The sequence below is a fragment of the Ammospiza caudacuta genome, chromosome 1, assembly GCF_027887145.1.
Source record: "Ammospiza caudacuta isolate bAmmCau1 chromosome 1, bAmmCau1.pri, whole genome shotgun sequence".
Classification (NCBI taxonomy): domain Eukaryota; kingdom Metazoa; phylum Chordata; class Aves; order Passeriformes; family Passerellidae; genus Ammospiza; species Ammospiza caudacuta.
The window spans coordinates 97,463,025-97,490,323 of record NC_080593.1 but is presented as its reverse complement, the minus strand read 5'-3'; the positions used below and the strand labels follow the sequence as shown (position 1 = coordinate 97,490,323).

Genomic DNA, 27,299 nt, shown 5'->3' with positions numbered 1-27,299 from the left:
ACTGTGCCTAGGCCTGACTTTCTCCAAGTAAAGCCAAATAAATCCCATCTGAAATGAATAATAACAGAATCAAATGCTGTTTCAAGTTAGTAAGACTTGATATTAATCAATTAATTGTCCAAAAAGGCACTCAAATTAATAAATCATTGTTCCAAATTCTGGAGGGATGAATGCAAATTGTAGCTGAACAATACTCCATGGGGGGGAAATAATTCCTATTTTTTAAAATAAGAAAATCTCAACAATAATTTATGAGTGAATCAAGCTTGATCACTCATGGACAGCTTCACCCTTGGTGTACCTGCCAGTTCCCCAGAGGATGCTTAGGGTACCTGCCAGTTGCCCACATAAAAATGACTGATAACTCACCATAGACACTTTGTTCCCTGGCTGCATCTGCTCCTGCATGAAACAGCTCAGTTTGATGTTGGTGAACAGGTTAGGCAACACCCCAGACAAATGCACCAGATAGTTTAATGATACTCAACACTTCCAAAATTTCTTCCTGAGGAAATGAGTCTCAATTTCCACTGTAAAAATATGGGTAGCTGGCAACAGAGGTGGATAAGTGGCTTGTTCTGTGTGGATTTAAACAAGCATTATACAGACAACACCTGAAATTATTTTGTTATTTTTACCTAAACCTGAGAGTGTGGCAGGACACTGATGGCTCACAGGGCCTGGAGGACTCCAGGACTGGGGTGGTCCCATGTGGTTCACCAGGAGAAGGCAGAGGGCAGAAAGCAGGAAAAGCTCTATTCCCAGGCATAAGACACCTCCCTGGTGACAGGAATGTGACAAGGCAGGGCCAGGATGCTAGCCTGCAGGTAGGCCTGGTTGGCAAGCTCCATGGCCAGGCAAGGTCAGTCTGTGGGGATTTGGAGACCAGCCCTGTTGGGAAAGGAGCTGAGGGCCCTAGGGCTGAGAGGGGGTCCTGAGCTGTGGTGTCTTAGGTTACACTGTGAGATATAACCAAAAATATGTATTCTATCAGCATCTCCATAAACTGTTAAAACCATGTGGGGCAATGTTCTTTGTCTCATCCATGACACATCCCTGGTAACTCCCTCTGGGGACACCTTCTGCCAATGGGCCATCAAGTCTCGCTGCATGACTCATTAAGTTACATCATCCCATTGTGAGATGCTCTGTCTAGGGGGAAGAACCAAGCATTCCTACCTGGATATAATCTGAGATTTGGGATACTACTGGATTCCCAAAGGAAGACCAGACCCTTCTGCGCCACCTTGAACCTTCCGAGGAAGACCCAACCCTTCTGCAGGATCACTGCTTCAACAGAACCACATCTGCCACTCCAGGAGGACTGCAGCCACCAGTTAATCAGACTGCTACCACCACCCTCACCAACAGGCTGTCAGGCTGTATTCTGACTCTGTCAGTTGAAGCCAGTGTTTCTGTACTACTCCCTTTATCTTAATTTTCTTATTAAATTGTAATTCTGACTTGGGATCTCCCACTAGTTTGTTTTCAAACTAGTACACATGGGCAGGTGGGGAAGGTCCCAAAGGATGGGCAGGGACAGGTAGTGCTGGCAGTGATTCAGTACCATAGGAGGATGATATGTCGGCTTCTAGTAAGTTCATCTTCCTTTGGAAATGTCTATATTCTCTGTATTTTCTGACCACCAAACTCACAGACTATAAACTAAAAAAATTTTAATTCCCCCCTCAAAACATTGTGAATTTTTTTAAAGATAGATTCTTTCATATCCTCTCCCACCTCAGCTCAAACTGAAAATTGAAAGATTACAATTAAATCTACAGCAGAAAACAAATTAACTCAAAATATGCATCGTTTCTTTTGCTATTGTTTTCAGTCAGCCATAGGAAGCCAAAAGCTCTGCAGCTGGCCAGATGGATTGTTGGTTGCCCTCAGCCAGGTCTGGACAAGAGCTGCAGCACACAATGACCATCTCTCAAGAAGAGCAGTATCTTACAAGGAGGTGCAGAGCGCACCAGAGGGAAACAAGGGGCAGGTTAGCTGGCCCAAAACAAATTCAATAATATATTTTAATGGGTCAGGGAAATAAACTTGTTCTTAGGAAGTAATGCTCACTTGCCACTGGCATAGTTAGAAGGGAATTGCTCATGCTAGCTATATTTTCAACAGTTGGTAGGACTGGTGAGTCATTTACAGAGAATGAGAGGATCTAGCATAAATGGAAAGGCTGTTAGAATAAAAAAAAAAACAAGTGGGTACAAAAGCCCTTGACATAAATAGAATCAAGAAAAGAAAAATAAGGAAGTGCTCAGAATTCTGCCCAGTCCATGCATTTTTGAGATAAACACACAAAATCTCACATCTGTCACCTTTACTTTCTGAATTTATTTTCTTCTTCCAACTTGGAAATCATTTGTAAAAGCTGTATTCCTTTTGCCATGGGACTCCACTTTCACATCAGACTGTGACATTTCTATGATTCTCCATCTTACCAGGTACTGTATTTGCGGGGTGCCCCGTGGCAGGAAGGAATGAGGAATTTGACTCCATGTTCTCAGAAGGCTAATTTATTATTTTATGATACTATATTATATTAAAGAATACTATACTAAATTATACTAAAGAATACAGAAAGCATATTTACAGGAGGCTAAAAGATAATTATGAGAACTCGTGACTCTTTCTAGAGCCCTGATACAGCTTGGCTATAATTGGCCAATGAGTCAAAATAATTCAGAGTAGAAACCAATGAAAAAATCACTTGTTGGATAAACAATCTCCAAACACATTCAACATGTGAGCACAACACAGGAGAAGCAAATTATTTAAGACTGTTTTCCTCTTTCTAGGCGGCTTCTCAGCTTTCCAGGAGAAAATCCTAAGCTAAAGGATTTTTCAGAAAATATAAATATAGCCACCAGGTATTTTTTGTATTGTATAATTTCACAGCTTCTTTCCCTATACCTGTTTCTTGCTGCAAACTGATCAGATGCATTACAGACCCTAAAACCCCATTTATTTGTTCCCTTGTTCACACTGCATTTCTTTTTTTCTCTTTCTCCACATTTTGTTACCATTTTTTCCCCAAGTGTCTCACTCTGTAAATCCTTCTTTTCTACTTTGGACAAAATTCTAGTCTCTAAATCTTGTTCTGGTGTTTCAAGACTGGTCCCACATTTTACATCTAATTTCTCTCCCCCATGCTTTATCTATTATTACACTAAATCATTTTCAGTCCTAGCAGCACCTTCCAAAAGGATCCCTGCTTTCATTCAAGTATGTTCTCTTGCCTCCCATGTTCTTCAATTTGTCATTTCATATCACTTCTTGTCTCTTCTGTCATATGGTTATTCCCATTTCTACACAATTGCCTGACTTTAAGGTGCTAGAAAGATTCATGATGGTAAAAATATCAGTGAAGAAAGCACATCATTGTTTCTATTGTCAGATTAGTTGGTGCTGAAGCATCAAGATGCTGTCCAAATGTCACAGAGTATAATCTTAAATTTTCTCTCCACTCAACAAACCTCAAAGAATTAGTACTAGGGATGCCAGTTCCATATCCTTCTCTCTTCACCTATTACTTGTTTCTGAGTAGATTTGAAGTGTCTTCTGCAATCAGGCTTTTGTAGAAATATAGCAGAGGCTCATCCAGCCCCTAGATTATAAACCTTTGCTATGTACCCATGTAAGTACCGATAGCCAGGGGGAAAAAATACCGTATCAAGAGAAAGTGACCCTAAAAAGTTTGAGTTGTGTCTTCTCAATATTTCCAGTGAAGGGAAAGGCTCAGGTAGGATCAGAAGTACGCTATGTGCCAATACCCGCCTCTGTGGCTCATATCCCATGCAGGGTTTGTGTGCCTGTGACCACGGGCACCTCTTAAGGACTAAGGACTAAGGACTAAGGAATGGTTGTCTCCATCTGATGAAGTGGGACAAGAGAATTTTTGCAAACAAGCTTATTTGCAAAATGACATAGCATTTACACATGAGTTTTCAAGACGAAGACCAAATGCAAGAGAAGTGGTATAGTAACGAGCAAGGATTCTGGGAGACAGCACAACAAAAATGTGCTTCCACATTCCCTAAAAAACATCACTACCGGGAACATATCCAAAGTGCTGGGACACAGATTTCTCCAGCAAAAGGAAAAAAAACCAACAAAAAGAGAAAAAACACACACACACACAAAAAAAGAGAACCCAAAAAACAACAAACCAGAGGAATTAGAAATTGTGAGTAGTTGCAGAGTAACAGAACATGGTGGGATAGTTCACATTGTAGTGCATGAGTGGGAACAGATTCTTTAAGAGGCACAGGTTGGGGATGACAGGAAGACAAACTGCTCTACTCAAAAGAGCAGCTTGAATGTGTGGAGCTTTGCCATGAGGTGGCTCACAAGCAAGCTGAGGGTTTACAGGTCTGGATAAGAGGGAGGCTAGTGAGGAAGCTGTTGTGATGATCAAGGGGTAAAATAAGATGCAGTCTTCTTTAGCTGACTGAAAGCAGCCTTGCAATCAGGAAAAAGATTAAAAATATTGATTTGACATGGAATTAGGAATTCTAAAACACTGCTGCAATTGAAACTGGCAGGCAGCAATCAAAACCTCTATTAGTATACTGATGGGAAAACTAGGGGGGTCTTGTGATAATGGTCTGCAGCGCTCAAAGCTTTGTTTGCTAAGATCTTTTACTGATAAGGTATGTCCTCTGACCTTTAAGGAGTCTGGAAGACTGAAGTACTGCCTGTGGTAGGAAGGGATTAATGATCAATAAAGTAAATACATTTGTTTTACAACATTTCATGAGACCACATGAATAACCTGATGTTCATGAGGAAGCGGAGCCAAAATGACCTTTCAAAACCTGGGTGATCCAGAGACAGCCTTTGTGACTGGAGAATAGAAAGTGTCATATCGTTATTCAAAGATCAAGAAAGAGAATTTGGGTCACTAGAGGTTGGTCAGCCCCACTGCAGTGTCCTGGAAGATTATGGAGAAATCTGCATATCAAAGTCATTCATAGGCATATGAATGATAAGATGATTGGGAAAAACCACAATGGATTTACAAAGGTAAAATCACACCTAACTGATTTCCCTCTCTGATAAATGAATTGGTGGTCTAGGCATATTATTTGTCTTGACTTTCTCATGATTTTTGCATGGCTTACAATCATACCTTTGTTGCCAACCTAAAGAGATGTGAACTGGATGCACAGACTACAAGATGCTCGTACAACTGATTGGACTACAGGGTGCATGGCAAACTGGTTGGATTACAAGGATCCAAGGGTAATGGGTTGCAGTTTGAAATGCACTTTGCCAGATGTTTACTAAAGGCTTTCCTCACAGGCAGGTACTGGGACTGTTACCATTTCATATCTTCACTAGCTACCTGGATGACATACAAAACTACACTCTCATCAAGTCTGTGGATGAAACCAAATGTAGGGGAAGAAGATAACATGCCTAACAACAGGGTTGCTCTTCAGTGAGGCTTTAACTGACTGGGACTGATGAAAATTCAGGAAGTTCAACAAAAACAATTAGAAATTCTGAAATCTGGAATGAAATGACCATGTGCAGCAGTATTGTCTGAGTCTGGGACTCATGGATAGAAAGGTTTTGAAGAAAAAAAAAAAAAAAGAGATCCTGAGGTTAAAAGTTTGAACACCAATCAATAGTGCAGCTTTGAAGCAGTAAATGTTTATTGAAGAGTGGGATATATTAGCAAGAACATAGCCAGCAGATCGAAATACTCTGTATTTGGCATTTGTGACCGCATTTAAAGTATCTTGCCCAGCTTTGGTTTCCCAGTACAGGAAAAGCAGCAACAGTGGGGAGCAAGTCTAATGGAGGTAAATCAAGATAGACCCTAGAGAGATTTTTTAATAGGTCATTAAATCTATTCTCTTGTGCAGTTATATGTAGCTGGGAACTTCTTTTCCTGTCCAGATTAATTCACCACCTTTACTGTTTACAAGAAAGCATACACTGCTTTGTAATCTTTGTCCCAGCACTAAAATACTCTTGAGATACTATCTGTACATGGCCATGCCACTTCAATGTTTTCTGAAGTTGGCTGCCATGGGCACGGATAGAGTACAGCCTGTATCCAACAGATGTCCTGAGCCTGGCTCTTTCTAAACATGATGTAGACACTTTAAGCCTTATGAGGTGGCTTGACCTTGGCTGAATGCCAGGTGCCCAAGAGGCTCTAGCATTCTCCCTTCTCAGGTGGTCAGGGGAGAGAAAATGAAATGGAAAGAAACCTCATAGGTTGAGATAATGCCATTCACAAAATCACAAGCAAAGGGCTCTGTGTGCACAAGCAAAAACAACAACAAAGATTTTATTCTCTACTTCCCATCAGCAAACAATGTCCAGTTGCCTCCCAGAAGCAAGTCTTCAGCCTGCCTAGTAGTTACTCTGAAAGGCTAATGTTGCAAATAACAGATGTCACTTTATTCCTTCGCCTTTTTTTTTTTTTTTTCCTTTATATCTGAGCTGATTTCATATGCTTTGAAACATCCCTTTTATCAGTTTGGGTCAGCTGTCCTGGTTGTGTCCCCTCCCAAGATGCTGCCCAAACCCATCCTTCTGTTGGTGGGGCAGAACGTTGGAGAGAGAGCTGATGCTGTGCCAGTGCTACTCAGCAGCAGCCAAAACTCTGGTGTGTTATCAACACCTTTCTGAATATCAATGCAAAGCACAGCACTGTGAGTCCTGCTATGGGGAAGTGAACTCTGCCTCAGACAGACCCAATGTAGCCTTATTTTCACAAAATCTGGTGATCAGTGGTGTGGTAAGAAAGCAGTCCCTTAAGAGTTTAACATGTTAAAGTGTACTTGCAAATCATCTGTCAATTATTTAGTTCAGACACAACCTGTGAAGCTCTGAAAAACATTAGTGCACACATAAAAAGCAGTTAACAGGCAAATATCCTAGGGAGGATGGGGACAAGAAGGCAAATAAGCAAGGCTATTTTTACTCTCAGTAAAAACTGAATAATGCTTTATAGTATATGTGGATTCCATTTTTGTTTTCAAGAGGTAAGCTACTTCTTGACTGAGGGTAAGGGAAATATACAGAAATATTTCTAAAATGTTTATCTCACTTTTTATAGTCCAGTGGTCTGAATTGTACTTACTGCAATCTGATCTCTGACTTTCATAGTTCTGTAAAGATAATTTGTAAATTTTTCACAGGAATAGCTTAGATATTTGTTATGTAATGTATCGTTGCATGCTTGAGTGTAATACATTGTAATTTATCTGCATTGTCCACTGTCCTTAATAAACATTTTGGTCCAATCACTAATTGCATGGGCATTTTTAATCCCATGTAAACTGCCTATGTATTTTCTCATCTTTTTTTTTACTTGCATGAAAGTTAGAACTCTGGGAAAGTGTTTTACATGCAATGTCTGTCACTTACAGCTTACATGTACATGTACATGTCCCAGGATGCTTTTGAGGTTTGTATTTGTGCAAAGAATAATTAGTTACTCTTCTGAGTTTTTTAGAAAGGCTTCTTCCCTTCCTACAGACTGTTCTTTGTCACAAGGTGTTCGTGTTAAAGGATCACACAGCTACTTGAAGATCTCATTTGTTATTTTAACAAATACGCTAACACCTATACAAGAGGGTGTGTAATTTCCAAACAGGCTGTAAAAGGGAAGATTCCCAATATGCCTGGATTTTTTAAAAAAGAGAGGTACTCAGTCACTTGGTTACACAATCATTCAGGGGGAACAGACTGAATGGGGTCAAAATATTAACCAAAAATCACAGATTCATATACATATCTCCCACTATTTATTTATTTATTCATAGTTATATTTTTCCTCAGTGAGATGGAATTCTCCTGTTCACGAGTTCTGGCTGCATAACAGAGGGAGAATAATCTGTGAGTAGTCAACTAAAGCTGTCATAATTTTGTATGAACAAGCTTTCACACAGTTGGAAAAGCATTATTTTAAGAAATACTCAAAAAATTCATCATCACAAGCATTTCAAATATGCATGAAAGGGCAACAGAGGGCAAGAGAAGAGAAATTAACATGTCTTAGGGAGGTAAGTGTAGTGGGAATCTTTTTTTCTCTACTGGATATTTTTAGCACAGTTCATGTGGTATAAGAAAACAATAGAGCCATTGCAAGGAAGTAGAATAATGGATGCTTTCCTCACCCAGGTGAAATAATTATGTAAAACTGGATTTACTTGACAGTCAGGCTTAAAGGACAGATTCTAGAGAGATTGTAAATTCTTGAGGGAGCACATAGCTCTACAGAAAATTTCAGGTAGGGAAGAAGCCAGGTTTTAGAAGGTCTACCTATATCCATTTAAACTCCATCCTAAAATAGTCCTAGTCATAGTATAACAAATGGATGAGAAAATTCTATTGTCAGTAACAACGAATAAGAATTTGAAAGAAATCTTTTTAAAATATTTTTTCCATATTCTCACTGTCACAGAACACTTTAGGAGAAACATATGTTCTGTGCTAATTTATTTCTTCTAATGAAAAAATTTGGAGGACCCTTTATCCTTTATCCACTGTAGTCTCTGTACTCTTAGTTCTGGTATGTGACAATGCAAAGCATCTCTCTAGATGTAAATTAACACAGTCAAAATTAAGTCAGCATATGAGGATTGCTGTTGCTAAACTAAGCATAGGGACATGCTTGCCTTCAGTTTTAATGGGTTCTAAAAGTTTCCCATCTGGAGTCAATAGAAGGACAAACTGAATCTCCAGCTGTGGTCTCCCTGAATGTCTTTTTGAAGCAATTCCCACATTGTGCTAAAGTTTTACTCATCACAAAACCTTCCTACAGAACATGAGATATTTAAGTATTTTATTAATAACTGTATGCTTCACTTTGCCCTAATGTTACCTAAACTGTGCCAGCCCTCACACACTGAAATATATACTGCTATTTGCTATTACTCTGTAATAGTAGTCTTATCTGTAAGCAAAGATAAACAGCTTCAGGTATAGAATGACAAAAAATAAATTAAAAATCAATTTGTTGAGGCCATGTTTCAGAGAAAGAAAGGTCAAAATGCATACGAAAAAACCCCAGCTCTCTCGATCCATTCCTAGCTAAAAATGTATTTTACATGCATGTGTACATATACATGTGTGTGTGTGCCCTTTTGTGTATATTCACACACTGAAAGCATGTCAAAGAATTAGTTTTAATTAATTTAGCTACATCAGCAGACATTACAATGTCATGATAACTACTAATTACTAATTTATGAACTTAGGTTTGGATTGAATTTATAGCACTGAATATATCAATATGCTGAGCAAGGGTCTTGTAATACAGTTGATCTCACAAAACAATTTAAATTATTTTTATTCCCATGGCAAAAGTAACACTTCATTCTTACAATGAAAGTACTATCAGTCAGAAAGATTAGTTTAAAAACTTAACTTGGGTATTTTATGAGTTTTGGAGCATTTGTCAATAAGACCTGAATTTCTGTTGACACAGAGGGTTTTTTTTGGTGCAGAATTTATAGTCATTATTTGCTTCTCCATGTTTTGCTATGTCATTATTTATACCATCTGTTGTATGTGACCTGCAGGGAACCAGCAAGTTAGGCAACTTTATTTTGCTGATGAACAGTAGAGAGGATTCACTAAATAGGTTAAGCTATAGGAGCTAAGAAACAGGAGATTTTAGATAAACTTGGTGTGTGAAGTATATTTTCATTATGACATTCAAATAACATTAGGTACAATTAGTGGTCTTTAGATTTTATTGGCAATAGGAAATAAGAAAAAATAGATCATGATTATTTTAGATAAGACCATAAACATGGCTAGTTTGGGGATCAATTTAAAACATGCATTCAAAATATATTTGCAGACCTTTACTTATATTATCAAAAGTATGATTAGTGTCAAAATACCTCAACACCCAAGAATAGTTGTGTTACCTAAGGGTTTGCACTAATTACTGCTGCGGGTTTTTAAATGAACATAATGGTAGATCATGTCCAAATCCAAACCATACAATTCAAGCTCAATGGTTCTGATGTTTTTCATAAGCTCCACTCACGTGTTATAGGAAACAGTAGACATTTTGGTGTACTTATAAGAATATCAGATATCCTGATATATTTTTTTTTAGAGGGGGAACAGAACCTCTGTAGATTACAACAGGGATTATGCTTTAAGAACAATTAAAAGAGCTTCCCAGCACATTCCGAGTAGGCTTATTTAAAATAACAAATGTAATAGATTGATTAGTAACATTGGAGTTGGTGTCAATTTAATGTTAAGAGGCACTCAATAAAGTCCATTCATAAAAGGAATGAACTTTACTGAAGTGAGTGAGACAAGCAAGATCAGCCTTTTAGCTGAAATGACAATGTATTTATTTCACTATGGCACACTTGAATTTTACTGATACTTGATTATATAAACAGCTGATCTAAATTCTTGTCCATTATCTGCCCAGCCAGCTAGTCTGTGTCTAACTACACTCATGATGGATATCAAAAATTCCCAGGAATTTATAAACTCCAAGTGTGACTTAAGTAACAGGTGGCCAGGAATAATAAAGTTCTATTTTAAGCATTATGACAGGTGAAATCATGTCAGATAAAAGAAGCCACTCTATTAAGAAAATGTGCATTTTACAATGTATCATAGTTTACTACTGTGTTTAAAAATTAGGCATGACTCCTCATGATAAATGATCCGGGAACAATTGTTCAAAAGAGTAAGTGGTTCCAAATCTAGAAACTATGCAATGACTCAAAAAGATTCCTTGGCATTTCAACAATATATTAAAAGAGGGGAATTGATTAAATTTCTTTAGTTACTTATAACTGCTTAATGACAAGTCATTACACATGAAAATAAGTATATTAATGACAGTGCTTTTTGAGTGTTCATTAACAGTAGAAAGTTATCCTGGATCAAAGCAGACAATTAATCATACAAGACATTTTTAAACAATGCTACCTGTGAGTCTGCCTATTCTTGAAACCAATGTCACATCAGAAGGACATGAAACCACTTTCAGCTATTTCTGAATAAATCCACCAGTAAACAAGCCCTTTTAGCCTATCTTCTACTTTGACAGATTGTCCAAGAAACAAATTTGGTCAATAAAAACAAAATGTTCTCTCTAAAAGTTAAAAAAGTCACAGCTGACAAACACAATGTAACTTCTAAACAACTCCTTAGCTTCATGTCCTGTCTCTCTCCTCCTCCCACAGATCCAGCTTGCAAGATGCTGACCAGTAATGAGATACACCACACATCCATCACACCCACTGTCTCAGGGGGAGGTGAGAGCACACAGGCTCTCTGGCAAGGCTGTGCTCAAACTCGGGTATAAAACTCAAGGAAGGCAGCGATATGTATGAGGAGAATTTATCGCTCCTAATGGAGCTCCTGGCTCCCACCCTGCCGTAAGTAGGCTGGAGAAGTACTAAAACAGTGAGCACCAACAACACCCGGGTACAGAGCGTTCCCTGGAAGGGAAACAGTCAAACAGACAGCGGTTTCATAGGAATTTGTTACAACTGTTACACAGCACCTTGTGAGAAAGATTGAAAGCTGTTGGAAGGGGTCTTGTGCTGTTGCTCCCACAGGAACCAGTCGTTTTGGCGCCACTGGTCTACTTCACTACCACGTGTTTTACACTTCTAGCTCTGGTGGTGCCCCTCAACATTAAATTTAAACCAACTCTGAATGTTACCCGAACTATTTATTTATATAAATTATTTTCTATAAGTCTACTCTTACTGTACTGAGAGGCTCCTTTAATCATTCTGATTTCATATTTCCTGCAATCTCCAAAGCTGCAGTTGTACATTTTTCTCCTCCAACATAAAATATATCATGATATCCACACCTTATGAATACATCAAGATTTCTACCATTTCCAATAGCAAGTAGATTGCATGTTCTCAAACCCAGATGCAAAATTAAAAGGGAAAAGGTAATAATAAATATTGCAAAAAACATAAAAGAAAAAAAATCATTATTGCAATTAGTGTACAATAAGAATTTACTCCACATTTTCCATTTATTGTAACTGCTTTTATAGGAGTTCTAACTCTATAGCTTAGCATGAAGGACACAAGAGTAGCAGAGGGAAAGTGGCATTGTATGAGATACCTTCTTTAAATTCAGAAGATTGGCTGTCATTAAAACATATTTATAAAACAAAAAAAAACATGGTCAACATTACTGAGCTTGAATACATGAAGTGAGATATTCAGATTGTCCAGCTTCAATGGCCTAAGAAACTTCCAGGGATAGTTCCAAGGAAAACATTGCCATTGGCCTCATTTTTCTTAGGAGAGAGCCAGAACGAAGATGTCATTGCCTTATTCAAGCCAAATGAACTGAAATAAATGGGAAAACTGAATGTGGTTATGGTAGGCAGAATTAAAAAAAAAACAAAAAAACTGAGTAGTTCTTATTTTAAATTATTTTGACTGAGTATTTTTATTTTAAATTAAAAATATAGTAGAAATTAAAAACTTTGGAACTTGAAACCACCTCAGTTTCTGTTTCCTTGAGTGACACGATCGAGTTATAAACACAAGAAGTAGTTTTACAATGTCAACCATTAAGATAACTGTATTTATTGTATTTTAATAAAAAACGGTTGCTGCTGACTCAGGTTTTACTTCATGTACCTAAACTTAGCCCTGTGATATTTTGCAACTAGAAACATTGCAGTCATGCCAAAGCACAAAGAGGAACTAGAAAATGCAACCCATTTAAGAAACCAACAACCTGAAACCAATTCATTAAGTAACTGAGAAAGTGGAACAGCAAAGCAAACAAACCACATCAATGGTCAAAATGCACAAAAATGTTAAATATTAAATTGGCTTATATATTAGTCATCTGAGGTATATAAGCAACACAGATAAGGGTTTTTTAAGAATATATGACTTTAATTTTGTCCCTTGAATGATAAATTTACAATGAAAATGACACGTCCACCATAATTTTGAAATACAATGTAGTTACCACCGCTTTCCTGAAAATGCCTTTCCATTATATTTGGTTGTGGCAGAGAAGTAAATTTGACAAAAAATAAATTCTTATGCACATCCATCCTTAGGGGATTCATAATAAAATGACACATTTAAAACGAAATAAATATTGATAAAAATTCTATAAAATAAACATTCCTCCTGGATCTCCTCAAACAAGATTTCCTCACATATTGTCTAGTACACCATTTCAAAAACTCCAAAAAACCCCACTGAACTGGAAAATAAAATTGAAAAACTGAAGAAACAGGATCAGTTTATTGAGAATGAGGCAAAAGGATACAATTGACATTGGCCTGATATTTTACCTCTTGTTGATTGGGACAATAATTTTCTCAGTGTTCAATACCGATGTCAGTCCACCTCTAGAACTTTGAGGCCATTTGTGTTGGGAAGAGCAGACGCAGCGAATATATGCATGGCACCTGTGCCAGCTTCTGGAGCATTTGTGGATCCTCTGAGGCCACTCTCCCTCTGAGGCCCCTCTCCCTAAGGCTGTCAAAGATGCTTGTGCCTACTCCTCCAATACTTGCCACAGACAGCTCAAGCAGAGATGGTTTTATTTAATTTGGAAGAGGAAAACTTTGCTCTGCCATCTCTCTGTGCTCCCACAATGTGTACTCAAGCATTAGTGGACAAATATATCAAATAAATATCAGATAAAAACCTCCAAAATATGGTAGTGCAAAGAAAGTATATATTTTAGGGTATGGTCAGAGAAGATATTCAAAGCCTCCACTGTTGCTTCTAGAAATGTCAGGACAAGTCAGAAATGTCAGTTCCTTTACCGGTTTCCAGATTGTAATTGAAGGATCATGTAGCTCTCTTACTCTCTCTTTCTCTCTCTCTAAATAGGTCTATAAAGATCAGCTGGAAAGTGCAGACAGAAATTGTTCACTGGTTAGCTTTACTTAGAGCTACAGGGTATATATGTGCTTTGTTTTGTCTTATTGATCAATCTAGCTTACATTTTTAGTACACACAAACAAAGATCAGGAAAAAAAAAAAGTTGATGAAAAACACGAGCAACACAAATAAGGTTCCAATCGTGCAAATTTTGCTTCACTGGATAAAGCACTTCTTGACACAGTAATGTCCAGAATCCCCCTCCCCCAGAAAAAATACAGGACTGAGACTGAAGCCACTTTTTTTTTTCCTTTTTTTTCTTTTCTTTTTTTTTTTTTTCTTTTTTTCCTTAAGGCTATACAACACAAAGAAATAAAGCATGGAAGAACACCTCATTGGGCTGAACACTCCATTCTTCTGGCTCTAGAGTGAGCCTTTGACAAAGCGATTCTGTGGTCCGAGTTATTTGTTTCATTGGGACAACAACAAGAGAAAGAAAAAGAGGAAAAAATGAAAGAGACGAAAAAATAAAAAGAATAAGAAAGTCAATGATCCCAACAATAAAATCCAAAATTGACTTTACAATCACAGGTACAAATTGCTCAGGTCGATAATTTCATTTCTCCTAAAGATCACTGTTGTCTAAAACTAATTAGAGGCGCAGGTTCCAAGGAATTGTCAATATTCAAAGCAAATGTTGGAGTTTAGAAGGTTATCATTCTTCTACTGTGACAGTCTGACGGGGTGACCGAAAATATTGTCATGTGCTGCCAAGTTCAGGGTGTCATTAACAATTGAATCCTTGCTCTGGCTCATGGATCTGTCTCCTATTTGGCCTTCTTTTATAGAGGAAAGACTAAGAAGCCGGAAAAGGTTGAATATTTCCACCCTCCCATGAGGTTACCCCTTTCCAGTTTGAGATGCACTTTGTCTTCTCTTTCCATGAGGAGCAAGACCCCATTGCTGGCTGCTTCTCTGGTGACGTCCTGATCCCCTGCAAAAGCTGAAATCACTGGGTAGTTGTTTTGCATTAAACTTACCTAAAAAGTGCAAAGAGACAGAATCTGAGTTTTCGCAATACTCTCAATGATTTTTTTTTTGCCCTGTGCACATCACTAAACTTTTGTACAGGTCAGAATCTGGGTTGAATTAAGCTAAGGAAATAGGCAATGCATGATTTCTGTCATGTATACAGACCCCTTTAAAAATAACCCCCAATCTCATTCTTCAACTTCTGTGTTTTGGGTTTTTTTTTTTTTTTAATGCGAGTCTTGAAATTAGCATTTGAAGAAAAAAAAATAAAAAAGAAAATGAAAGGAAGGACAGCATCTTCTTTCAATTAGAACCCACCTGGATGGTTTGTCTGTTATAGACCTTGACCACGTGGAAACTGAAACTATATATCCCTTTTCTTGGTGCTACAAATATACTGGAAGTAAGATCAAAATGGTTGCCAATATTAACTAATACCTGGAATGCAAACAAATAAAACAGAACAAAGAAAAAGAGAAAGAGAAAGAGAGGAATCAGAGATATCAGACTCCACCTTAGAGAAGCACCAGCAAAAATTTGACATGAGCTCAATGACCAACATAAAGCATAGCCAAAATGGCATTTGCAGCACAATTAAAAGTGCATGGCAGGGGAATGGAGTCAAGCTACAGAGGCATTTAAAAGGCATCAGAGTTAATAAAGCAATTTAGTTACACGAAAATCATCTCCAAAGCCTGTTAGATGAAGTGCAAATGTCCACACTGAGCTGTCAATAAAGCAAAGGTGGCAGAAGGAAGAGGGGGAGGAGTGTGAAATGGAGGGAAGGAGGGAGGGGGGAAAAGGTAGGAAAAAATACCAAAAGTCATTAGCTCATAATGGAAATGTAGTTTTTTAGATAGCACTACTGAAATCAGAGCTGGCCTCGAGTTTAGTAGGGTATAGAACTAAAACTGCACTACAGAGAGGGGCAAAGGAGGAAAGAGGATGCTCAGCAACAGCAACATCTGCCAGCTCATGTTCTCTGTCCCTCTGGAGGGCTGTGCCACTTGGCCCACACGCTCCTCAGGAGGCTGGGGTGGGCCTGCTCCTCCTTCCCGGCAAACACCTTAATTTTTCATATATTTCAATGTTTTTTTTTAAACAAAACAAAACCAAAAAGAAAGAGGAAGCGCGCTCCGGCAGATGTGCAAAGCCTCGTGCGGAGGCGGCGGCCGCACCCTGCCGATCCCGCCGATCCCACAGGGACCTGGCCTCGGCTCATCCCCTGGGGCCGTGTCCCGGCTCCCGTGACGGGAGCAGGGTTTGGCTCAAAGGGCACGGACGCGGAAGAACCCGCGGGTCGGTGGTGATGCCGTCCGGCGAGCGGGTGTGCCCGAGCCCGCTGCTCCGCCGGGGCCACCCCCGGGGCACGCCCGGCACCCTCAGCCTGCGGGCTAAAACTCCGCTCCAATGAAAAAAAGCAAAGCGGGAGAAAAAAAACACCAAACAACCACAAAACCATATTATCGCCCCCCACCCCAAAATCCCAAGCTTTTTTCTCCCAAACAGCCAAAGTCTATAGTTCCCCCCAAAAAAGGAACAAAAAAATTATTAAAAAAAATCTTATTGTGCGAGCACCGAGAAAACGCCTTCAAACTCCTAGGAACTGCACATTGCCGGGTAAATTATCGAACATATACAATATTTTTAGCAAGTTGGGGGGCTGATTTTTGTTGTTTTGTGTTTTTTTTTCTACTGATCCAATTTTATGAGATCTCATATGCGACGAATGGCTGTGCAAACTCATTAGGAAGGACAGGTAGACCGATAAATGACAACCAGACAGGTAAGAAAAAAACCAAATAACCCAAAAAACAACAAACAAACAAGCCCAGAGAAAACAGTCTGGTATGCTAATTTTGGCTGACTCTGCAATACTACTTCAGGAGTCACAAGGGGTAGGAAAAAAGGAAATTTCACCGCAAAAATAAAGTGAATGGACGGGGTTTTGTCTCCGGGATGGGAGCGGTGCGAGGCAGGGCAGGACAAGCAGAGCAGGCTGCTCGCTGCTCTGCCCGGCGCCTGCCGTGCGGGATAACGCCATTCCGATACGGCCCGCCGGGGACACCGTTTGCCTCGTCTGATAACGCGGGAAACACCCTCTTCTTCCTCATCCCTCCCTCCCTCTGAGACACGCAGTGACATTCCCAAATGCGCTCCGAACAGGCAGATCCGGCGACTCCTCATCGGTACCACTCTCAATTTGCACCGAAGGAGGGATGCTCACGCTTCCCCCGGGTCGTTCCTGGCTGGCCGAGGCAACCCTTGGCTGCAAGGCGCCCCCGCAAGCGTCCGAGGCACAGACTTTCACCTTAAAGCTCTTTCCGTACTAGCCATTGTGACCGGACAGGCAGGCAGCGTGTTCACCCCCGGCACCACCCTGGGAAAGCCCCGCAGCTATCTAAATGAACTTTCCAAAGTCTTTCTGGGCCGTTGAGACGTGAAGTTGCTATTGGGCGGGTGGGTCGGGATTTAGAGATGGAAGGGGAGCCAGGAGGAGAACACGCGTGCAGCCAGGGGAGGCAGGGGCGGGGGATGCCCGCGCAGGACGCGGGGACAAGGGGGAGCGAGGGCGAAGCAGGCGTCGCCTGACCTGGTCGAAGTAGATGGTCATGGTGCGGTTGCTCATCTCGGAGGGCTCGTGGTTGGTGCTGCGGGTGGCCGAGAAGGCCACCTTGGCGCTGCCCGAGCGCACCGAGATCCCCAGCGAGGAGGTGATGGCGCCGTCGGCCGAGGGGCTGGAGTCGCAGACCACCAGGCACTTCCCCTCCAGGACGATGGGCTCCGTGTCGTTCTGCGCCCGCACCGGGCACCCGGCGGGCAGCAGCAGCAGCAGCAGCGGCAGCGCCGCCGCCAGGCAGCAGGAGCAGCCGCCCGCCGGCTCCGGCAGCGCCCCCCGCCGCCGCCGCCCCATGCCCGGCGCCGGACCGCGGCTGCCGCCGCCGCCGCTCCGGATGGCCGCCGACATGCGGGCGGGCGGGCGCGGGAGGCGGAGGGGGCTGCGCGCCTGCTGCCGCCGGGGCGCCCTGCGGCCAGCGCTCTGCGGGACGGCGGCTGGGCAGCGGCGGCTGCGGCCGCGCCTTCCTCCCCTTCTCCTCCTCCTCCTCCGCCTCCTCCTCTGCGCGGGGCGAAGGAGCCTTCTCAGAGGGCGGGCGGCACGCAGCAGCCTGCCAAGGGGAAAGGCGGCGGTGAAGCACGGCGGCGGGCAGGCGGGGAGCCGGCACCGCGCCGCCCGGAGGGCTGCCCCTCCCCGCCCCCGGCGCCCCGGCGAGTACAACAGGTCTGGGAGACACCTGGCTGCCCGGTGTTCCCTCTGTCTCGGGTTCCCCAGCAGCCTGCCGTACTCCGAGGGGGGAGGAGGGGCAGCGCTGCATCCCCAAACCCCCGGCGGAGCATCCTGCGGGTGCCTCGGGCAGTCCCTTTCCTGCCCCACAATCAGAGGGGTCTCCAAAACCCGGCTCCACTTCTTCCCACAGCCCCGCTATTAACTACATCGGCGCGCCCGGCTTGTATCCGTCTCTTAACGCCCCAGACACCACGGAAGGAGATTTTATTCTTGCTATAAGTAACGCGCCCTCTCTCCCCTCGATGGAGCTGCCCCGCTATCTGTAGAGTTCGCTCCCGCCCCGGCCGGGCTCTGGAGCCGCCGCCGCCCTTCACCCCGCCTAGGCACCGATTTGTACTTCCCAACCTTCTGAGACCCAAGCCAGGCTAGCACCACTGCTGCCGACCCCGGCGACTCCCTAAACTGGCGAGAAGGAGGCAGCCGGCTCAGATATCCCCCGGTTCCCACCCCGGCATGCACACATATCGCAGGAGTCAAAGCCGTGATCACCCGGCTTCTCCCTCTGAAGTTGCATCTCAGTTTTTCCCGTTCACCAGAACACCCGGTGATCTCGCTCCTGGGAGATCGCCCCTCACTTCCCCAGAGGCATCTCTACGGTTGCCCTAACCCTGCACCTTACTCTTGCTATCATTGAAAATGATATTTTGCTAAAAGAACAGCCGGCGGGGAGGAGAAGGGTCTTTTTTACCTGGGAGGTCCATGACGGGAGAGGCGCGTTGGCTAGATAGCTCGTCCGTGAACTTGTATAGCTTAGAGAAAATGAGCCGAGATTGAGCTGGCAGAAAGAAAAGGAAACAGGAGTCGCCTCTTTCTCTCCCGCCCATTGCCAATAATCATCCCCCTCCCGCCAGCCGCTACCACCACCACCCCTCTTCCTCCCTCCTCCCCTCTTCTCCGGCACACACGCACACACACACACACGCACAAGCGCCCGTCAGGCACCAGACACCGGCACCAGAGCGGAGCGCTGCCACAGCACCGCCGGCGATGCTGCACCCCAGCCCTTGCCCCGGCCAGGCAGCCCTGCGCCTTGGAGCCGCACCCCGACACATGGCGAGCAGCAGCGACAAGCCGCGATGTTCCCTCTGGGACGGCCTTCCCGGTGTCACCGGAGGCAGGGAAGAGCCGTGCCGCCTCTCCAACCCCCCCCCCCCCTCCCCCGCCATTATTTCTACTTGAACCCGTCGCGCTAAGACGCCCCTGTTCCAACATGCCACCGACACGGTAACGCTCACCAACCGAACCACACGGCATCACTCACTGGGAGCTATTTGGAATTCACAGACTTTGATTCTGACCGCAATAATCACTGAAAAAGACATGTTTTCGGAGCACTTCGGCCCGTAGGGCTGCGTCCCGCACACCGCAAGGCCCCGTTCCCACACACCTCGGCACCCAAAGTTCGGCGGCGGCTCCCCCTTTATCAATAGATTTCTTCCCCGGGGCGTCCTGATTCCCGGCCCGTTCCCCGACCCTCTCCCGAACATGGACCTGCTCCCTGACCCGCTTCAGGACTCTGGGGCTTGCTCCCCGACCCGCTCCGGAACCGAACCTGTTCCCAAGCCCGCTTCCATCCCAGGACTCGTTCCCTGCCCCGGCTCCAGTCCCTTCCTCGGCCCCGGTTCCCGATCCCTCTCCCGGTTCCCGATCCCTCTCCCGGTCCCGCTCCCGGTCCCACCCGCGGCTCCGCTCCAAGCGCGGTCGAGAGGCGCCACCTGGCGGCGGTGCGAGGCGAGCCGCGGGGCTGTGAGGGACTCAGAGAGCCGGGAGGGACGGAGGGAACACTGAGGGACTGAGGGAGCAGGGAGGGACGGAGGGAACACGGAGGGACTGAGGGAGCAGGGAGGGACGGAGGGAACACGGAGGGACTGAGGGAGCAGGGAGGGACGGAGGGAACACGGAGGGAACACGGAGGGACTGAGGGAGCAGGGAGGGACGGAGGGAACACGGAGGGACTGAGGGAGCAGGGAGGGACGGAGGGAACGCGGAGGGACTGAGGGAGCAGGGAGGGACGGAGGGAACACGGAGGGTCGCACCCCGGCAGGGGAGGGAGGTGGGAAATTCCCAAAGGGCAGAACGCTCGGCTGAGGAGCTGGGTGGCCGCCGCCTCTGGCTGCCTGCGGGGCCTGGGTGAGCTGGGCTCGTAGGTCGCCCCTGCCTTGCGGAGTGATGTCTGTCACAGCCAAGGTTATCATCAGATGTTGCTGGCTGCAAATGTTTCGTGCTCCTGAGCTCGTGGGGCTGCTGCTGAGAGGTTATCAGCAATGCGAGGGAGGGTAAGGCAGAGCTCTGGCAATGCAGGTTTGAGAAACACCATTGCATTTTGATGCATTTCTGTCAACCGTAAGCTGGGTTTTTTCATTGCATATGGCGTTTTCCTAGAGATCCGGAAACTTAGACTTAGCATCTGGAAGGAACTTATTATAAAACTATGTTTACATTTAAGTGGTAGCTCCTGATATAGAGAAAATTTGCAGGTGTATGTCAACAGTAAAATTACAATCTCTTCTATGAATGAGTGCTCCTCCGTTTCAATCTTCTGCTTTAAGCAGGAGCAAGGAACCCCTGAGGGTGTCTGCCTGGTGATTTGCACCGAGAAATTAATCATGCCCTGAAATTACAGCTAAGCAGTGTGCAGGGAATTCCTAACCTATAGCTCCTTATTTCAAACAAGAAATTTATGCTAAGCCTCAAATACTCATGTTTAATGGTCTTTTTCCTGAGTTCAAGCACGGAGCGATGGGAGTAGAAAGCTGAAAAGTGTAGTGCATTAAAATTATCAGAAATCAGAGCAGGAACAAGTCTGTGGCTGTAAGACAGCACGTATTCTGCAAGACAGGGAAAAGGAGCACAGAAATTCCTTTAGAAGAGATTGACACTCAATCTTACCTATGTCTGGTACACTAGGGAGTTGCTATTATTTCTCTTTAGATCACACTACTCATTGATTATGACTACGTTGTATAAAAGAGGCATTAAAGCAGAGCCAAAGGATTTGTACCTTGTTCTATATGACTTAAAACATAAGGCCCAGTGCTGAGGGAATGATGGCATGTTATCCCTTCTGCCTGCAACTTCCAAGGAAGATGAGCATAAGAACTAAAGGGAACTGAAAAGCTATTAAATCCAATGTGCACCCACAGGAAAAAAAAGGAGAATAAATCTTGCCCTTTTTAGTACAAGAAATAGATCCCAAATGCATAGAAACTCCCTTCTTCTTAGATAGGTAACTAGTAAAAGACCTGTAAGTAAAAATCATTGCAGTATGAATAGAGGGAGGGGGAATAACAACAGAATATTTACTTCTAATAAAATACCGATCCATATGACATTTACAGTGCTTATTAGAAAACAGTTCTGTGTGTTACTTCTAATTAAATATTGTCCTTAATGGAATAAAATTGCAGTCTTCATGGAGCTATGTAGCTGGTGGATTTACTAGAGCATCTTTCTTTTTTTTTTTTTTTTTGAGTTGGAAGAATGAAAATATAGAACATTAAATTATTAATGTCAGAAAATGCACCTCAGTTATAAAGTGACTTCAGAAAGTATAGCTTCTAAACTAAATTTGCAGGTAAGTTACTGGTAAAGTTTGGTAAGGCTCTCTTTCTTGTTGTAGTTGGAAAAGAATAGTGTGTAATCAAGTTCATGTCATTTTTCATCACGTTGCCAAGAGTACAAACATTTCTACCAGGGATGTGTTGAACTTGATGGTGTGGAAGTTACACAAGAAATAAAACTGCTCATTTCTTTGGAACCATTCCTAAGCTAGCCCTCACCTTGAACTCATTTAATCCAACAGCTTCAAGGGGAAAAGCTTTTTGTCTTATCTACTAAATCAAGTTATCAACAGAAAAGTATTTTGATCAGTAGCTCCCAAGTGTTTCCCATATATTATTTACAATAATGTCAAACAAAATAGGGCACTCCTTTCCAAAAGAAAATGCTGTATGTCTTTTCTTGAAATTATTTCATAAATATTTGCATATATTATATCATTGTTACATGTACATGGACAGAGAAAGAAGAAATGTTCATTTAATGTGAAATTTTCTTTTATCTACCTAAAATATTAGAATAAATTTGTAGCAGGGACACAAAAACACTTCCATAATCAGCCAAGGTGATGATTTCTGGGTCCTCATTTATCAAATAGGTTACCATTTAAATGGCTAAACTCTGTCTTCATGGATTGCTTGGCCTTTAAACAACAATTTTACTGTAAATTGTAACAAATGGGATTTAAAAAATCTGATCATTTTTTCTTGCAAGCACGCCTTTGAAATATAATCTGATGGCAGAGAAAGTGCAGTCTTCTGTACCTACCCAGTGATGACCTTCATATTAACCACAAGTGATTGTTGGTGAGCCAGCTGAGGTACACCCACCCTCTGTGAGAGCAATCCTTGTGCTAATTCTGCTATCAGCATGACTGAAACAATGTTTTGTTAATTCAAATCCGTGTTTAATTCCTTATTCTATGGGGACTCCAGGGCTTTTTACCTTATAGCTGTCAGCTATGGCCAGGAATGTATAACTGTCTGTTGATAACATGCACAACATTTTCAAATATAAGCAATATAGGGAAAAATTACATAATAAATTAGAGTTCATTCACAGAGATACTTAAACTTGTTTTCTACTCCCTGAGTCTTAGTGTTTCACACATCAACCAAAGCAGTTAGGCTTTTCCCCTACATAACAAAATTCACCATAAGTTTTTATCAGGTGACAGTTCTCAAGTGCAAAGGTTTTCCCTTCATTGGAAAGTGAGGAAAATTTAGGCTGGATGGAGGAATTTACCCGTTCTCATAAAGAACATCATGTCTGATAGAATTTCAGGAATATCTTCATAAGATTTTACACATTGAGAGAAGTGAGTGTAATTCCTCAAGAACATTTGGTTCATATAAAAATATCAGAACAACCCTAACATCATGTTCTGACTCTGTCATCAGCCTCTCTGACCAACGCATTTTTGAGTCATTCAGGTTTGCTTGGGAAGATTTCAAGATGGAGATGTCATATCATTAAACAAAAAAATGGTGCAAATGTCACTTTTCCCCCCTAAATATATACCAATTAGAAATGTCCAGACAATGTGCATCAGCCACCAATGTGTGCTGCAGGTTCAACACTTACACCCAGCTTTTAACGTTTGGTGCATCCTCAGAACAAGCAATTTACAGTGATGTGGAGCAGCTCTGCTATTCTCTGGATTCCTTCTTCACAGAGCTTTTAAGTAGATAAATGATGACAGCAACCCAGTGCGCCTTCCAAAGACTGCAAAATTTTTCTCTAAAAAAGAAAAGGCATTTGTGAGAAATGTTTACTAAAACAACAGCCAGACGCCAGGCTTGGCAAGCACAAATAATTATTTATTTTTTTATATCTACCACTGAACATTGCTCCTGTGCCCAGGTTTTGGGTACTTTTCACTCATACAAACTCACAACTTGACCTTATATGTAAAACGCCCATATTTTAAAAATGTAGCTCCTAGCTAACAGAAGTAAAGACATTTATTATCTTTTTGGCCATCCAATATCCCCTCTCTGAGCTTCTCAACTGAGTTCAGAAACTGAAGAGTTTACATGAAATTTATAATGAAAACATTGCTATAAACATAGCATGATCTCAAGTTTCATTACAGGAGATTCCTTAGGGCTCATAGCCAATATATACAAACTTCAAAGAAGCTAATATATGTTAGATAATATCCATCTATCTATCTATCTGTCTGTCTATCTATCTATCTATCTATCTATCTATCTATCTATCTATCTAGTATCTTACAGATATTACCTTATTTTATATATATATATATATATATATATATATATATGAATGAATGAAAAATACATAAGGTGTATATATTAGGTTCATACAGATTTTATTTGGGAAGAACTCTAGTGGTGTTAAACTATACTTTGTATAGATTTTCTTGCTGCAGGTGAGATGCTGCTATACAATGTCACACAAATGTGAAATTCAAGAGATGCAGATTATTTATTTTCAGAAGAGAAAATCTTGGAAAAGGACTTTGAAATACAACAAAGAAATGCCACAGCCTTTGATTGCTTTACTTAGTTCATTGCTTCACTTGTTCATTCAGCTAGATTTCAAAGAAGGCCTTCCAGTTCTAATTGGAAAACAAAGTTATAACGAATCACATGTTTCTAATGATTCATGATAATTTTTATTAGCAGAGAAGACTTTGGCATTTCTGAAAACGATCCAAAGAAATAAAAATACATGGCATAGATGGAAGATCACATTATTAATGATTTCATTTAGTTAGTTCTGAGCAGCATTTCAGAATGCAAATCAGGTTTGAAAGCAATTCTGTAGAAGACAGTCTCATTAATGACATACATGGAAGGAAATCTATAACTCTGTCATTTATATATATACATATATATTTATATATATATTTAATTCTGCTTTAAAGATTCATCCTTTTATTTCTGCAAAGCAGCTACTCTGCAAACAGAGCATTGTTCCAAACTGTACATTGCTCCAAGTTTTACACTCACAAAGTAGGAATACAAAAAAAGCTACTTGCTATAGAAATCTTAGCCATTATAAAGAGCTGTGACCATGCTGGTAGGAAGCAAAACCAGTTAAGTTCAGTCCTTTTAAAAATAACTTTTTTTCTGAAATAAATATATTTGCGTTGCATCTAAGAGACTCCAGAGAGATGGAACAGATGTATTTGGTCACTTTTATATGGTAATTCCAATTCAGCACGTGGCTGCTGAGAACTGATGACATTTGAGAGACCCAAAAGATTTGAGTTGTAGTTTCCCTCACTGCAATTAATGAAGAAAATTTCTGGCTGTTGTTAACTCACTAGTGTATTTCCCTCAGCTTTTATTTGTATTAGTTTTTTTCACTCTTCCTCCATCACAGCTCTTAATTTGTACTAATAATTAGACTAATATACTGATGATATTTTTTGTCATATATAATTTTTTGTGGATCTGTCTGTGGATCTGTCTGTAGAACTTCCTTTATTTGAAATGGGAAACATTGGAGTTCCTCATCCAAAGAACACTTACAATCTGATCCCAACCTACAAAAATGGTATTTCATCTAAGGTGGGTGTAGAGAAAATCCAAAGTAGTCCCTGGCTGTTGAAATGTTGTCTAGGATGCAGGAAGATTTACATCCATCTAAGGAGGTCACATTCTTATCTGAGTTCCAGACACCTCACTTCAGTCTCAGCTCTCTGCTGCTGTAGGTTTCAGCTCTTCCACTTATGACAAAATTTCACACTGCTTTAGCTTTTACAGGTCTGTGGAGACTTCTGTTATTGCTTCATCTGAAACAGTCCTGAATAGCAATCTTTGTATCCTTCGAAAGCACCAGGAAACTTTTAGCCAGTGCAGATCCCATCACCGTGTGTCGGTATGGCATTAGGCTCTTCTCTTCCAAAACCTAAGGCTTCTATCAAAAAGAAGGTTTTAGCTACTATAACTGCAGCAATAGCCTCACAAACCAGGGTGATGCTTGCAATGGCAGTTCTCCACTACCTTTAAACATTTGCATTATGAGGTATGACCGGTCCAATTCATCTCAGTGACTGCTAAATTGGGTGTCCCTGAAAACACTTGTGACATGTCACTTCTTCAGTCCTCACCAAAGCAGGTAGGAAAGGAGGTGAAACATTTTCTGTTGAACATTTGCACAGTCCACTGTGAAGGAAAGCTCTTTTGAGCTAGATAAGGGCATCCGGAAACAACAGTATTTGTCTCTCCTTACAATAGGGAACTCAAAGCCAGAATCCAGTTGATGTCTTGGATTCCTAAGAGAATAGAGAGGGGCAGGCACTGAGGCAAAGCTGACATATTTGATGTTAAAGATCTTGGGAGCCAGGCCCATGGGTTTGGGGAAGTTATGAGAAGGAGTATCTGGATAGTTATCAGTTTTACTTTTAACAGCTTCATTGGAAGAAGAACTGAACATTAATTTTCTATGCTGAGTTGAACCTTGTGCATATATCACTGTTCTCCTAGGAAGTATTGCAACAGGTGAGAGATATGTTTATGCAAAGTTGTTGCGCTTTTTTGAAGGATCTTTACATATGTTTGTACCATACCTCTGGGAAACCATCTACATCTCTGATCACATCATTTGATATAGCCAGAATTCTCAGGGTAGCAGACACAGGTAATAATTCACTGTAAACCCTCACATAGCCTAGCCCAAATACTGAACACCCAACATGTTTTATTGCATGTGACTGCATAGAAAAATAGTGGTGCCTGAAGGCACAGAGAAAAAGAGATGACAGAGAAGCAGTCATTCCCATCACCTTGTTTTCCTCCTTCCAGGGAAAATTTGAAACATTCAGTATAGAAAGAAAATGCACTAAATTTCAGACATTTGCATTAGGAACTTTGAGGCAGACATAGCATCTCCAATTCTAATACTGAGGCCTTCACAAGGGATTTCACATCTGAAGTTTTTTCATTGAGTTGAACTGAATGACACTAAATTTAAAATAATTGATGAGCCAGAACTCTGATACACCTTTGCCAAATACAAGAATAATATTTGTTGTAAAAATGAAATAGAATTCACATTGCAAATAATACCTTTACATAACAGTGTATATATAAAAATAAAAATAAAAATAAAAATAAAAATAAAAATAAAATTAAAAATAAAAATAAAAATAAAAATAAAAATAAAAATAAAAATAAAAATAAAAATTAAAAATAAAAATAAAATAAAAATAAAAATAAAAATAAAAATAAAAAAAATTATATATATACAATATATGAATTATAGAGAAATTAATGTGCAGAGAGCCTGAACTGAAAGTCTTAAGTCTAAAAAGACTTTGTCTGTATTTTACTCAAGGCACATGAGCAGCCCCACTGTGCTTTGCTCTTTATGTACATAAACCTTTGTAGGCCTGGAGCCACAGCACAGGAGGAAAAAAATACCAAAAGCATTTCATAGCATTTCTTTTCATGACTTTGTGCTTGTGATGCTCTTGAATCAGTACCATTATTACTTTATTGTGTTTTGTCATTGTGGTGACACAAAGGATTTTAGCGCAG

The 27,299-nt window shown here is 41.5% G+C and overlaps 1 protein-coding gene across 1 annotated transcript; it reads right to left on the bottom strand.

The window, feature by feature from the left end:
- Positions 1-12,578: 12,578 nt before the first annotated feature.
- Positions 12,579-17,796, bottom strand: CBLN2 (cerebellin 2 precursor). Its single transcript, XM_058814407.1, has 3 exons — positions 17,476-17,796; positions 15,201-15,320; positions 12,579-14,890 (listed from the first exon to the last, which is right to left on the bottom strand). Exons 1-3 carry the CDS (start codon positions 17,794-17,796, stop codon positions 14,693-14,695), a joined length of 639 nt encoding a protein of 212 aa, XP_058670390.1. The 3' UTR covers positions 12,579-14,692.
- Positions 17,797-27,299: the final 9,503 nt, after the last annotated feature.